Source organism: Coloeus monedula (assembly GCF_965178545.1).
Source record: "Coloeus monedula genome assembly, chromosome: 3".
NCBI classification, from domain to species: domain Eukaryota; kingdom Metazoa; phylum Chordata; class Aves; order Passeriformes; family Corvidae; genus Coloeus; species Coloeus monedula.
The window spans coordinates 80,312,428-80,328,978 of record NC_138783.1 but is presented as its reverse complement, the minus strand read 5'-3'; the positions used below and the strand labels follow the sequence as shown (position 1 = coordinate 80,328,978).

The following is a 16,551-nucleotide window of genomic DNA, read 5'->3' as shown; positions in this document are numbered from 1 at the left end:
CTAATCCATTGAGAACAGAGTTTGTTATAAATTAAGCCAGGAATCTTCCCTGTAAAAAGAACCTCTGGTACACAAAGCAGTGTACCGGTTAGACACAAAAACAGTGATAAAAGAAAGCTGCTAAACTGCATGAAAATAACATGTAAGAGATTACCCCAGATTTGGTAAATCCTGGCAAACACCAAGTGTTTTGAATTCCTTTCAACTTTAACATCACCAGCACCCAGCAGGGTGTATTCAAGCATTCCACAGAACCTGCACTTGTGTTTTTGTATAGGGGCTTTAAAAAAAAAAAAAAAAATCAAATCACAGCAACTGCAAAGTATGAAAGTTTGAGATTTCATTCTCAAATAGTCTCGATAATGAGCAGGTGGTATTCTCTAACACCAAATAACCATCTAAATAAGTAAGGGTCTGTATTACAACTAGAACTCAAGCCTAAAGGAACATAGTCAAGGAAGATATGTGGAAGACCTGTCCCACACATGCTAAGGACAAAAGAACAATCATTTCAGAATCACATTCTTCATCTAAGTTTTTTACCCTGAATCAAAGGGGTGCAAATTATTCTCAAAAGCAGAACCAAATTTATCTTGCTGCCTGTAAAACAAGGTATTTCTTCAGCTACATAGTTCATTTACTCCATAACAAAGTTAGTAGCTGTAATGGCTTTTTACTTTGAATTTCAATGTAGTATGTGCTTGGTCTTATTCTGAGCAAAACCAGTAGACAATAACACATGATCTGCAGTGACTACACAGACAGCATCCACTCAGGACTTTGTTCTAACATTGTGAGTGTAACTTCCTCCTAGCACTGCCCACATTTTTAAGCAGCTGCAGGAAAGCTTTTGGAAAAAAATAAAATCAGACTATATATCAGTTCGTGATATACAAAAACCCTACTGAAGTAAAGACGTTTTGAACAATAAATTCAGACAAAGTGAAAACAGCACCCTCTTGACTCTTTGGTCCTTTCAGAGAAAGCAGCTCCACGATAGAATACCACCAGCAGAGAAGCAAACTTTTAAACAGCTTTCTACTCCCATCCCAAAGTGCAGTTCAGCACCTTCTCAGGGCTGCTGATACAGCTGTTCACCAGCTGTGCTACAAATCACCAAAATGATCACTTAAAACCAGATACTTTTAACCTAGATCATTTCAGTGACCCAGTTTTGCAGAGCAGCCTCATAAACAGTCCAGGCATAAGCGAAAAATGCCTAAAGGTTTTTACATCCTGGGTAAAGTTCTTACAAACAGGCTTCTCCCAAAAGAAAACTCAGGCTGCACTTACATCCTCAAAATGCAAGAAATCCATAATGTACAGAAAGCATACTGAACTCTTCTATGTTAAGGTATCTTTTAGATCTGCCTTGAGTTGGTAGCTCGATTCCTCAAATACCTTGAAATGAGTATGTGCCACCTAGTGCATCAGTCACAGCCAAGCAAATAAAAATAACTTACCAAACGCCTAGCAAATTCTTTATTTTCTGAAAGAAATCCATATCCTGGGTGTACCTTGGAAGACAAAAAAAAAAAATTCAAGATGATTTGAGTTCTGAAACCAGACACCAAAATTGCTAGCACTGTTTTCAAACACTGGGGATGATGAACTACATTACTAAGCATTTAAATAGGTTTAATACCTTAAGAAACTCTCTAAACATACTGATTTTTCTGCCCTAAGTTGTTGAGCTACCATTTCTGAAACAAACTTTCCTTATTTAACTAGGGACAACAGGGCTGTTTGCAGAGCAAATGGAGCTGTTTGCAGAGCAAATGGACATTTCTTTTGGTGATTTGCCTTCTGCTCTTTTTAGCTCCATTGCAGATTTCCCCATACATGCTCAACCACACTCCTCACTAACCACTGTAAAGTACTCCTCACCCCAAAATATTTCCAGCACTAATTCTAATAATGGTACATAGGTCCACAGTCGTAAGCCTCCTGTCTCTAGTGACCCCGGCTCGAGAGCACAATATACTCTCTTCATTAGTCTAAGTCAAGCATCCTGTGTGCCTTGTTTGCTCACACCCCAATATACATTCAGCCTAATTACTTGAGAGGAGCATGAGAAAGAGTTTTCATTTTACTTTTTTCAAGTCACATAAGATTCTGGATCTAATATACTCTGATAGACAAAGTAGAAGCCATTTTATTCACCTCTTTTAAAGAGCCAGTAACCAGGTTTCATAATCAGAAACTCAAAGGGAAGAAAACACTGGGTTTCTTCATAGGAAAGTTTTTGGCCCCTGAAGGCACTGTACCAAAACATCATGTTTGAAACAAATTACAGTGCTGATCCAACTGCTAAAAGGTAGTTAGTGCTGCTGATACATACACATCAAATTTTATTTTAGTAAATGTTCTGTGTACAGTAGGTCTGAATAATACATTTATTTCAGTGACAGAACAAAGAACATTAGGAATGTGAACATGATTACATATTAGTTTTTCCTACTGATTCCTGTTAAGCTTTGAATCTCTGGCCAACTTGGAGGGAGAAAGGCAGACTTGCCCACATTTACACAAATTAGCTAATGTGCATTTTGTAAACATTCTGAAACAAAAACAATTATGGGATGCACCATTTACCTTCCTGCAAGTAACATTTATATAACATAGAAAGTGATTCAAACGAAGTTTAAGCAAAAGCCTTTCTGGACACACTTTCCAAAACATTCAAAATAGCCATTATGGCATATAAAGGGTTAGCGCTCAAAACTAATTGGGATTTTTTTTTTTCCCGCAGCAAATTTGGAAATGAACTGAAGCTGCTCCCTGGTGTGAAAGCTGAATCCAGCAGCCACCTGCAGGATCAGCGACCAGTGCTGCCAGATGCTACAAAGCCTTTGATTTCCAGTAGCGATTTCAGACACATTTAACTCATGTGACATGAACTAACTGGAATAGCATATTCAATCACTTCCCCCCCACACCTTTTAAAAAAAAAATACAAACTCTGGCTTTTCTGCTTTCTATATATGAAACAGCTGCAGCAGATAGACACATTCAGACTCACAGCTTGGGCCCTGGTTTTCCTAATGACTTCCATGATGGCATCCATGTTGAGGTAGCTTTTGCTGGTGGGAGCTGGGCCAACACAGACGGATTCATCCGCCATTTTCACGTGAACCTGAAGAGGCAAAATTCAGCATTAACAGATGCTCCCAGCAAAAATAATTACCATCACCCAGTTACATGCACACAAATCTGATTGTGTCAAAGATCATTTACATACCATAACCACTCTAAAATACACACCGAAATTACCAACACTGGCATACAAGTACTTGCACAATAAATCTCATTTCATTTAACTCTGAGTTTAAGTCACTGTCAAAATGTTTTATTATTCTAATACATTATTTTGAATTTGATTAAATAAAATCATGACAAATAGAATTTCAGCTTCCTATACTGATCATCTATATGTAAATTCAGACAAAAAACTACTTTGTTACTTGTAACCAGGGTAGTCTAATATCTTAATACTTAATAACAAACATTCATGACCAGTTCTAAGCAGGCTCCCCAGGAAGTTGGGGATAATTAGAGTGAATTGAATGAAGGGATGCAATGAGTGTCCCTGCACAGCATCAGATCAGCACCATGCACAAATTAAAGCCTATGACTAAAGAGTTCAATATCACCACACGTGAACCAGAAAATCTTGAGAATTATTTAAGCAGGCTCATGTTTGATTTCTAATCCATCGTATCCTCATTTATATGCATTTGCCAAATATTTTTTAGCCAAACAAAAAAAGGACAAACATCTCCAACATTTTACCAGGAATAATAAAATATCTATGTTTGAAGTTAGAAGTCATCTTACATCTCACACGAATGCTTATCTTTAAGTTTAAGAAGTTTAATTAGATTGGTCTTTAACATGTTTTCAGAGTTCAGAATACTTTCTTTGAAGTAAGATACACATATAACCATTAAACCAAACAACCAGTTTTTCCTCATTCTGCTTTTTCTAAGCTTCCTTTCAGTACATATTTAAGAAAGCATGCCATTGCTTAAACTGTCCAAGATGGTTAGCTGTCAGTAGGACTTGTTTAGAATGACAATTTGACATTTCCAATGCTTACCAATTTTTAAAACTATTTGATATAATCTTCAGCATTTGAAGCTGAGAATATATTGTCTAAAAATGGTGCTCTTTTAGAAAATTAATATTTGAGAAATATAAGACCCTGAGATGAGTTCAGTTGGTCAGAGTATGGTGCAAATAACACCAAGGTTGTGGGTTTGATCCCTGTATGGGTCATTCACTTAAGAGCTGGACTCTATAATCCTTGTGGGTCCCTTCCAACTCAGAATATTCTGTGATACAGCATAATATTTTTGGTTTATTAACAGGAAATTTCATTCTTTGTGAAAAGGAATTTTATTTGCAAGTAGTATGAAGGCTGTCAAGTCTGTCAAACTAGTTAGAAGTTATGTAGCCTGGATACACTGTTGGCTCATTCAGAAGAAACAAGGCCAGAAAAAAAACAAAAACATCTACAAACACTGACAAGCAGCAGTCAGACAATCTTTTGAACAATACAATGAGAAATAAGTAGCAGGTAAATATAACCAATGTACCAAACAAGAAAGAGAGTCACTTATTAAGTATTTTAATTTTTTCTTCAGTTTTATTTACTTTTTCTGAACTTAGCAAAAGCTAATCCTACCAACAAGAAGCACATTAACTTGCCACCTAATTCCACGTTTCTCTCTGGAGACATATCTTAAATAGCTTCTGAATTTGCTATATTCTCAAGTATATGAGAGTTCACATAATCTCCTGGAATCACCACACATTTCACATTTCAACTATTGCTTCTATAAAGTCACAACTGTTTTGTTTTATCACTACAGCATTTGTCTCATAATATAAACAGAGCAAAACCAAAAAAAAATCCTAATCACTAGCACAGACAATCATGCAGCAGGTTTTAGTGCTTTCTAGTACATACACATCAGCAACTAACTAACCTATTTTGATAAAATACTATCAAGATTAGCCTGTGTCATCCTTCCTGCAGCACTAAGCTCAAGAAACAGCATGTGCCCCTTTATCTTCATGATCAGTTTATATGCTTAAAGTTGTTCTGAATCCCAATATGGTTTACATTTCTAAACAAAGTCATTCAAGCTTAAGCTTAATTAAGCATGTATGTTTTACAAAACCAAAAGCTTCCTTATATAAAAGGACTAAATATCATTAGATATTTCTAGGTATCAAGATGCAAACCCCACACCCACCCACTTCTCGCATTAAGACACCAACACAGTCCCACTAGTACCAAAAGCAGCCATAGAAGGTATTGCAAACCAATTGATTTTATACATATAAGCTGTTTTGTGCACTTTTCCCCAACATTTCCCTGCTCCTATCTGAATTGTTTCATTGCTATTTAATTCTTTGGAGTTTCAACTCTTCCTTTTTCACACTACCCTGTAACCTGGTAAATCCATTTCTCTTTGTTCACCTTACTACAAGTTGTTGGTGCCTTCTCTAGTTCAGTGCCAGTTCAGCCTTCAATACACCCTAATATACCTCACACAGGTATAACACAACAGAAAATCAGTAACCATATCACATTCATGTTACCTGATACATCTCCTCAGAGCACCAGGCAAACCTCTTAAAAAAGTAAGTCTCCATTCCACCTCCACTAGATCAAAACCTCTTGATTTTCAGGTCCCAGTGACAGCTTTTCCATCTAGGGGACTTCTCATATCTACTTTTATTACAAGTAAACCAGCACACATATAAACTGGAAATCTGCTACTTCTTAATTCATAATGACAACTCCCTTTAGCATTTAGATTTCTTTGATAATGCACTGTAGTTCATGAAGAATACCCCAAATATTGTAACACAAATACATAATAGGTTTTTTTAGCATAGTACAAATGTAATTACTAGCAAACATTTTAACAAAAGCCATCTTTTGAGTCTACATGACAACTGAAACTTTCAGCTTACTACCAAGTGCCACCTACTTGACACAGTAATTCACTAAACCTTTACCTCTGCAGAAGCCAACTTATAATGAAATATTTCTAGACAGTCAAAAAAATCCAGCAACTCCCCTTCCTCAAGCACTACAAATTTCAAATATATTGATTTTCAAATTGAAGGATTGCTTAAGTACTCAACCTAAATGACACAATCCTAGGTATTCAAAACTTGTCCCTAACAATTAAAACCTCAGAGGTGTAATTTCTCCCTTTTCTGTTTTAGTTCAAGAAAAAAAAAAAAAACAATGTCAACAAAAACAAAGAAGCAAGTCCATGGAGGTTCTTGAAAAAATGCAATTCCTTCATAAATATCTGAATTGACCCTGCAATCTCAAGCATGAATGAATAACAACAAAGGCTGGAAAGCAGTTCAAACTAAGTGCTTAATGGTTTATACTGAAGGTTTTAATCATACTGGGCTACCTGGGCCTCAAGAGAAATCTCAAGCAGCTACCAAGGGCTTGTTATGTTAGAGAATATAAACAACTAGAAATCATGGAAAGACAGCTTATGTGTAAAAGCAGTTTAATTTCTGTAAAAGTTTTATACTTCAAGTAGTCTACTTCATAAAGGCTAATTATATTACAAAAACAGATAATCATCAAAACCTATTGAATCTTCATTTTATAGAACCTCAACCTAATTCAAAAACTAGAGACTAAATATAGTTACCTTTGGAAATCCAAACCCAAATCAATCACAAACAGCCAACTAGCTCATCACAGACTCCTGTATCTATGAGAAATAAGCTACTAATAATAAAACTCTGGATTTAGCAGAAGTCCCAGCAGAACAACATTACAATGAATACTATTAAATGGTGTAACTATTTTTGGATTAAGATACAAAGGCAACTGGAAATAATCTGAAGTACAACAACCATTTTATTACACAGGTCATCCTGACCACATACAGATAAAAGAACCAGCTCAAGTCCAACAAGCTTAGTCATTCAGAAGCACACTGCACAGAAGAGGCCACTGGTTACAGAGCTAGTTTAGGTCCAGAAGCCACATTCACAGCAAGGCACCTAAATCAGCAAATCCTGCCAGATCTTTACACAGGAACAGCTTCATGTTTCTTCACCACCTTTCCAGCAAATAGGCAAGTACAGCAAGGAGTCCATCGGGGATGACTTGCCAGTCATTTTTGGCCTGGACTGGTTCCAGGCACCACTCCAGGCTGCAGCAGCTCTCAGGGTGAAGGTGCAGTAAGAGGTAGCAACAGTAGCAGCAACCGGATTTGGAGATCCTTCTACATTATGTTTCAGCATCGCAGGAGGATTTATAAACCAGGTTTGGTGCCAGGGCTTGGTATCATACTTCAGAAGACATATATGTCCATAACCCAAAGTTCTGGATATGAACACCACAAAAATAGTCAGTATCTGCCTTGCAGATAACCCACTTTAGAAGAGCTGCACTGAATCAGAGATAGGACATACCCAAATTACCTAGACTGTCAGCTCTCCTTTATCCTGGAGAGTAGCACATGTGTTCATTTGACAGTAGCATCCTCTCTTGCATAGCCATACTCCAAATTTACTGAATCATCATTGTAATTAAACCTGTATCTCAAATAATCATCATTTCAAGAAATCAAAATTAATAACTTGCTACTTAAAATATACATAGGTCTTCTAGAGGTGTTCTGTTTAACACAGCAGTATCAAGGTAACCTTTTCCAGGAGCCACTCAGCTGCTGCAGCTCACTGGTTGAAATCTATGTTATAAACAAATTACATTTAAATATGCATGTCTCTCAACATTTAAACATAGAAAAGTTCTCAGTACGGATATAGAATGTATTAAAAATTATTTTAATTTTAATTTTTTAGATTTATTTTAATATTTATTTCAGTGCATATACAATCTATAAAACAATCAAAGACTCGCAGAAAATTTACAGATCCTTAGCATTATAATTATTCAGCAGCTCAAGTTTGTTACCTTCCTATAGATCTGGTTCATGACAAAAAGTGCTTTTCTCCCCAGTTTGTTTCATAATCATTCTCATTTGCTAACTCCAAAAAGTAAAGGCTGACTTTGTCAACAAAGAAAAATATATCTACATGCATTTCCTAACATAGTGTTCAGTATCATCTGCATAGTTTCCACAGATGATTTTATATACTTCAGCAGTTTCTAAGGCTTATCATGTGACAGATGTAATTTACTTCAGTGTAAATGCCTAATTAACACATACACACACACACACTCACTCCCCTTTCCCTCCATCTCCGAGGAGGTAAATGTCTGGGATTCCCCAGTGTCCCAGTTTTTCAGAGTAGGTCAGCCTACACATCCCCAGGTCTCAACACAAGTTGATATTCATGCAGCAGAGACAGTTATACTGAGTTGCAGGCTCCATTTTCCCCCTAATTCTTCTGTGCTGTTCAGAGTTTATATTATAGGGAAACTGTTATAGCTGCATATACAGTACTAATCAAATCTAAGAAGCAATTAAAACAACCTCAGTGAAGAAAACACTTTTGTTTGGTACACTAGATAAGATTGAGCATTGTTTAGACAAAGAAATCTAATCAAACAAGTCATTCTCCTTTTATAGCTCAAATCAATATTACACATTGGAACAACATCCGTTGGTGTAAGTGGATTCACTTAATTGGCCCAAACTGCATAATACCGCTCAGCAAGACAAATCACAATTAGCTCAACCCATAAAATAGGGTTAATGAGTAAATCCTTTGTAAGGTAGCTAAAAAAACCCCAACCACCTCAAATCTTGCCAGCACCATTGCCAAAAGAGACAGACAAAACAGAACAAAAAGCCTGTGGCATTGAACAGTCTTGAGTTTAAAAAAAAATTTAAAAATAAAAAAATTTTAAAAAAAATCAAACAGATGCTAAAAAGGTTCAAATTTACTGCTTTGCCAAAAACACATCTTTCATCTGACCTGTCCTTAGCAGCTTGACACTAAAATATACACACCAGTAATACAATAAGTATGAGCACAAAGTGTGCAGTATTCATACAGCCTTTAAAGTGCTATCTGCAAAGAAATACTGCCATACGATTACAGCATTTAACCCTAAAACAAAATAATGGAAACATGTCTAGAGTGCACAAAAAACAAAACTGTGAAAGACAAATAGCATAACTATCCTATATTTCCCATATTTAATTTTACTCAGCATTTCAAAAACCTAAATAAAAATTTATGCAAATAAGCAGGTCAGCCTGCAGAGTCAACACAAACAGATCTCTCTGCAAGCCTATTTTAACTCTTTTAATTTGATGGCCTACAAATAGTTATGCAAGGACTATGTAAAACAACTCTTCAGCAGCCTTCAAATGTGTTTTGGTGAAGGGCATTTACTTACATCCCCCTCCAATTCTACAATGACCCTCAAAACAGCCCATCCATTAGCATCTGCAGTATTAGATCCCTGGTTAGTGGACACCAGCTGAGAAAAACAAATTTTAAAAAATAACACCCTTTACTTCCCAGTCTTGTCCTTCAAGTTTGCCAACTGGTCAAAAAATGAAGACAGTAAATAACCCGACTAACTAGGGGCCTCAAAAATCCACTCTTTTCAACTAAGATTAAAATGAATGGAACCAGGCTGAACTGAACAATCTAAAAGATGAGCAACATTAACCAGGCAAGGAAGACTGCATTTCTAACCAAGACTAAGAGAAAGCACGTTTCAACACATATCAAGATTTTCATCTGTTTGCATTCTCACTTATACACATGAATTTATTTTTGTAACCTTAAAAAAGGAAAAAGTAAGTCTCAAGTCTCTTTTCCATGGATGAAGCTCTGGAACGTTGTTTGCTGCTAGAAAGACACAAAATTTTGTTTGCATTATGAAGAGGAAAGGACTCCCCATTGTACCCAGAGGTCTGATCACTCCTACTGTGAAAACCAGACCATGCTAAACCCAACAGAGTGATGCTCTCAAACTGTGCTCTGCTTGCAGGATAAGCAAGAAAATGCCTCCTGAGTCCTGAAGACATTACAGATAAGACTCTAGAGAAGAGTTCCAGAACGGCCTTGGCTCCTGAAAGCCTTTTCCTATATGTTTATTCTTTGACAGACAGCTTCAGTGAAGCACCTTCTAGAACAGTGCTGGGAAAGAAGGCTTCTCCATCAGAATTTTATTGCAAGTGCTTACTGTGTTGAATCCTCCAAAACAGTAAAGACCAGGAACTAGTACACAAGTTTGCTATTTAAAGTTTAGCAGAATGAGATAGTTAGTTTGTATCACAATCTCCAACATGTTTTACTCAACACCAACCAGGAACAATCAGTCTTTGTTTGGTAGAATAACTGAAAAAGTAGGTCAGTAGTCACCTTGTTCACTAATCTACCTTTGGATGAACTGAAGGATTAACAGAGGTAGAGCAATCAGGAGGGGAAACCAGAATGTTTCATCCTTTAACTCCGAGCCACTGCATCAGTAGTAGAACACACTAACCATCTTGACGGAAAAGCATTCCCTTTGCCTCCTTCCACTGGTGTCTCCCTTGGTGGGAGAGCTACCAAGTTCCTTTGCTCAACTGAAGATTAGAGGCTGCCCAGCCACTCAGCACAACCTTTGCTGACGTCTGGGGTGCTGTGAAGAAAGTCTGCAAGCTTGCAGCTGCGCTCATATGTCTGCAGACTATTTTTACTTTGGAATACATTATCTAGGGCAAGCCTCGGGACAAACAGGACAATTTTAGTTCAGAGCATACACTAACAATTTGGGAAGACATTTAATAAATGTATTTACCAAAGAAAGAGTCTCCATCTGTTGCAGGAATTGATCAATTCATCATATTTATTTAGAGCAGTCTACTATGCTCTGTGAGGATGCTGGAGTTACATCTTTGCAGTGTATGTGACTCTGCACTTTAAGTGTTTTAGAAGAAGAATTAGGGTTTTTGTGATGTTAACAAAACAGTGATGCCCTACAGTGTTCTTAGTAGCCTCCCTGCATTTCAAACACATCTGCACCCACATGTCAGCCTTTCCCTAATGGAATCTCAGCTTCTAAGCACATTAGCAAAGCAATAGGACAGATCCTTCTCATGCGGTTTCTTTTTCCTGCCTCTCCCAAAAACAAGCTCTACCGAGGAATGCATTTGATGCATGCTTCTTTGTTTTGCTTTCTAAAAGGGTTAAGACATGTAGGAGATGGGAAAGCTGGTAGTTAGGTAGATCTAGGAAACAGTATCACATGGTAGGAAGGGCAGTCAACTACAGAACTTCATACAGATTTTGTTCTTAATTAAGCTAGATATCCCAGAAGACTTTGGGATTCAGAAAAAGTAGGTTAAACTCAGCCACAGTACAAAGCAACACATAGTATGCAGTGGTAACATGCTCCTATCCAGCATTTTCAGCTCTAACTCAGATAGAGTTCCCCTTTTAGATGGATGAACATACAGCCATTCAGATGTCTACAGATGGATGGACTGCAGAAGTTACTTCCAGCATCCAAAGATCAGGGATTCCTAAAACGAGTTCTAATGTTGAGAGAATAGCTCACAACAACAGCAAGGTGAATTCACAGCTACCTGGCATTTCAGCTACACACCAGTATTTAAAAGAAAGGTGAAAAGGGAAAAACTAATGTCAGCTAAATGCAACATATCCTGGATCAGCAGTTGGAAGATTGAAATTTTTTTTTAAATCACAAACACAAGATGCAGACCTACAGTGAATTATGTTCTTCTCAAAGTGGACTAACTTCAGGCCCAAAATGAACCATATACTAAGACTTACATTAAGTTTCACAATCAGCCTTACTTTAGGCACACACAAAATGCCACTCAAAGGATGATCCCACCCCTAAATGCTCCTCCACGCTCAGCTCTAGCAATTACAGTGCTGCTGAGACAGATCAATGAACTGAACAGACACAGTGGAAAAGTAATCTAAGGGGAGGGGAAATTAACCTTCTGTCAGATCAGCAAGTTAAACCATCTCCCAGCCACATGACCATCAGATCTCATACAGTGAATGAATGAGAGGGGGCAGGAGAGCCCAAACACTCCTTTCACAAGTAGTTTAGAAAATTTAGACATAATATGAAGCAAGTTCTACAATGTCAAATAATCCAAAGAAAATAGCAGAAAAAACAGTTTGTGAGTGAATGCAGAATATCGTAAAGATGACAAAATTCCAGAGCAAGTTTTTTAAAACACAGATTTCCTTCATGTCTATGCAATACATATATGCTCAATAGAAAATATAAATGCACATGTATGTATGTTTATATGTACATACACACAGCCCTTAACCACTTCTAGGTACTCAGTGAGAGGGGTTTTTCCACTAAGGCTAAGTACTAAAGCAGTACATACAATGAACAAAAGTTACATCATAAAACTTTAACATTACCATCATGACCAGCATAACTTTATGCTTTTACAAGGAATGAAATACTTTAAAATGCCTTATGAAATATTTGTACTTAATATTATGTTATTACATAACATTTACAAAAGTAGGGCACTTTTCCTTCAAAATTCCACTAATGTGAACATTTAGATTTCTTTAAAATTATTCTTTGCTTAGTTCTTAAATAGATAATTTTACAAGAAAATTACTTCTCTGCCAGTATATTAAAATTATTCATTATAGCACAACTTTGAATAGTCCTATACATAAAATCCATCCTAAGTTTTCTACTCTCAAAAGTCTTCTTTTGAAAGACAAGTCAGCTTTGAGATTTCAAGATGAAGATATCAAGATGAAGTCTATAAAAACAGTGCAATGGAGAAAAAGCACCAAGCACTCCTGAAAATGACTGCACAGAAAAGCAGGCAGCTCACCAAGTCTGTAAGGACTGTGTACAGTCTGACCAACAGGCAGGAACAGACAAGGAAACCTGCACTGTCCAAATACAATTTTTACACAGTTACTACCAACACTGGACAATTCATTCACAGATGCAGATGCCAGACTTTATGTGGTCCCATCCTTTTCCAGATCATCTGACAAAAATATTTTCAACATTTTTTTTCCTTACAAATCTCAGAGTTCTGCCATCGCTGCAACTCAAATTGTAAAAATTTTATTTTAGCATTAACTCTAGAAAAATCTTTTATCTGCCAGGGGGGGTTTAGGTTATTGAGTATTTTCCCTAACAATATTTCCACCTCCTAGCTTATTTCCTATGATACACACTTTTCTATCTTAAGTTAACTCAGGGATAGTGAGGAGAATCTTAGGCTCCATTGCATTCCATTAATCTTAGTATTATTTCAGCACATCAAGCAGATTTAGTCTAAAATTAGTGCATGTATTGAGGAGATAGGTCTTGGTATATAAAAGAGCATTCTTTGCAGGACACTACAAAGTTTTCCCCACCCAAGCACAGATCTTGTTCCAATGAACAGAATGCTAGCAAAATGCTCCCCCCTACACCTACTTCCCACCCCTCTGTAATAAGCTATCACTTCTGGGACTCTCTTTTTTGAGGCAAGAATGTAAAAAGTGCAAAGACAAATGCTCCAGATCTTCACCTTTGAAGATTAAGTAAAAACTAGACAAAATGAGAAATACCAATATCAGAATAGCTTAATTAAAGTACCATAAATACATGTGGCCTATACATACAAATTCTACAAATACATATTTAGATCTTCAACAGAGCACATTTTGTCAATGCTGAATATATTTCATATGGTAAAAAGAGATAATTACATTCTATATAGGCAACACCTGCACAACACCAAAGGAAAGAAAGCTTATTTCTGCAAGGTGACAACTGTTCCCATTTAAGAGGCACAAACTTTTGCATTCATCACAGCATATAGATAATATTCACAGGTTTAATAAATTAATTCAACCTTATATATAGCTTTATAAACCACTGGAGTAAATATCTATATAAATAAATTCCTATTTCAAAAATCCCTGGAATTAAAAAAAAAAATCTTTCCAGGTTGCATGGAATCTACATAGCACAGCACCATGCTCTTACAGAATGGTTCCTTCTAAATCCTCTTTGCTGTTAGCCTTTAGGTTTGGGTTTTTTCCCCCTCCAACCTGCTAAATAAAGTCTTATTTCCTGCTGACAGCAAATGATTGGTTTACCTTTAACTCTGGGGGGTTTAACTATCCATCCTTTAAGAAGCTTTGACAGTTTAACCTGCTGAGCTCACAGCACCCAAGGGAGGGTCTTACTTGCAGTTTTACTTCTGCTGCTGCTGACCACTAATACTGACTCTGCAGATAATGGATTTCAATAACAACCTCCTACAGGTTAACACTTTGGGTAGTATCCATGATACTGCTTTAATTAAGCTAATACATGAAGGTTACAGTTTGGTAGAAAGTTGTATTAAATTTGGCAGTGCTTACAATAGCAGGAAAAGTGCACATGTTCACCTGTCCAGTAACTCTGGGATAAATTTGCCTACTGATATAATTCAGTTGGTTTAACTTTTTTTAAGGTGGGCTCGATTTACGAATTCCATTTCCTCTAAACATGAATTTTCCCAGCATAACTGATAATTTCACGATGGATAGGAAATGGATGCCTCTAACCACGCTGAGTACAGAATGTGTCTACCTGGCATACAAATAGTCCATGCAAGACAGTTAAAGGGTGCTGTGTTTGGTTTCTTTACTTTACAAGGTTTGGAGCATCCTGAAAATGGAAAATATTAGCATTTTTATTTCCTTGAAGCTAGGTTGCTAACAATAAATTTTATATTTTAGCAAGCTATTAATTATGTAAAAGCTTAAAGATGTTAAAAACATCTAGCTGGAAGTGGAAAATAGTTCATATTTACTGAAAACAAGCATTTGACAAAATACAAAATCTTGCAGGTTGGAGTGGTACATGTTTAAATGCATTCTGCAGGCCAAGCATTCACTTCCTCTTTTTCAACACAGCACTTAAAAAGCATATATTCACTTCAGAAATAGAGGTTCTTGGTTTAAAAACTTGGTATTAACTTTACCTGTGTAAACACCCATTTGTTGGATTTCATTTTATTTTTCGTTAAAGTACACAATCTGACAGACACTCTACAGAGTAATAATGAAGCAGCATGGGAGCCATTTAATATATTTCTTGATTAACTCATTGCCTGTCCAGTTCTCATTCAGACATGTGCTCACATGTCATAATCGTCATAACTCCCATCATCCCTCCAGTTAACACACAAGCTCCTTGATTAGTGCACAACTCCCAGACGAGCCATTGCTAATGCTAAATAATTCCCTTCAGCCTCCTGCGACTATACTGCAGGCTCTCCAATTAAATATAATGTCTCTGATGAGCCATATTAATACGGACAAATTCCTGCCAGAGATTCTAGCCCATTCACTTCCACCAAAGAAGCAACTGAAATAAAAAGAAGCTGTGTACATAAAAATTAGCCAAAAGAATAATTTTGCCATGAGGCTTTAATTAAAAAAACTTTGCTGTCACAAGTATGTTTTCTTGGAGGTATCTGGGAAACTGGCGTATTAATACAAGTTTATGGATAAATGGCAATAAGTAAATTAGCATTTTAATAATTGAAAAGCAAGCATGTAAAACAGATAGCTTTTCAATCAGTTAATTACAATTAGCAGTATCTAATCACATGTGATAAAATTAACGCAGATCACTTGCCACTGGTATAGCAATTATATTCAGCCAGTCTTGTGCATTAAGCATTATTTGAAATATTGGCATAGCTGTACACACCTACACAAGGTTTCTTCAGGTTATAAAAATATTTCACTAATGACACATCCGTAAAATTTTCAGAACTTGTACCAAGAAACTACCATGCCTGTTAAAAGCCTGTTGCAGTAGCACAGATTACGTAGTGAAGCCCACATTTTTAAAGATATTTACAGATGTACCAAGCAATAGCAAAATATTTTAATACTATAAAAGATCCAGTCATTGGTCAAATATAAAAAAGTCAAATGATAGTAATCTCCCCACTTTAAAATAGGAAGAGTCACTAGAAAATCTAACATTTTCAGTGTACACTGAAATTCCTTAACATTTAATTCAAAATAGCTGCCATTAGCTGGAAATTGACTATTTAGATTTTATGAAAATCATAAGGAGTTCCCAGTCCTTACAGGAGAGAGTCAAATGTCCTCAACCCTATTGCTGACCCTCTTACTAGAAGAGATATCAACAAAGGACATGTAAATAGACTGTTGCAGAAGTATCCTTTAGTAGTATAAAAATACTGCTTGCAACTGCACAAATTGTAAGATATTCAAATAACCCCCATGAAATTTTGATAAGGTCTTCCCCAAGGTCCTTGCACCTTCATCCTTACACTAATGCACTTCATCTTCATTTACCTGATCATTAGTTTCCAGTTTGTTCAGCTGGAAACCAACACACACTAATTACTTTGACATCACAAAGTCCTATCTGTCTTCACCACCTCCCCAGACAGCAGGGAGAAATTATCAAGGGTAGGCATGATAATATCCTGATAAATGATGATTCACATCACCTCACTGTCAATCATCCAGAAGTGCTCACGCAAGATACCACTCAATCTCATTACTGAATCCTAGGGCTAAGAGTACAATACACACCAG

The 16,551-nt window shown here is 36.6% G+C and overlaps 1 protein-coding gene across 1 annotated transcript in view; it reads right to left on the bottom strand.

Annotated features, from left to right (window-relative positions):
• Positions 1 to 16,551, bottom strand: part of PCCA (propionyl-CoA carboxylase subunit alpha) — a 275,482-nt gene that overhangs the window by 232,764 nt on the left and 26,167 nt on the right. Inside the window, exons 5-6 of the mRNA XM_082277691.1 lie at positions 3,023 to 3,136; positions 1,464 to 1,517 (exon numbers count right to left, since the gene is read on the bottom strand). Coding sequence (XP_082133817.1) covers positions 1,464 to 1,517; positions 3,023 to 3,136 — 168 coding nt within the window. The remainder of the gene's footprint in view (positions 1 to 1,463; positions 1,518 to 3,022; positions 3,137 to 16,551) is intronic.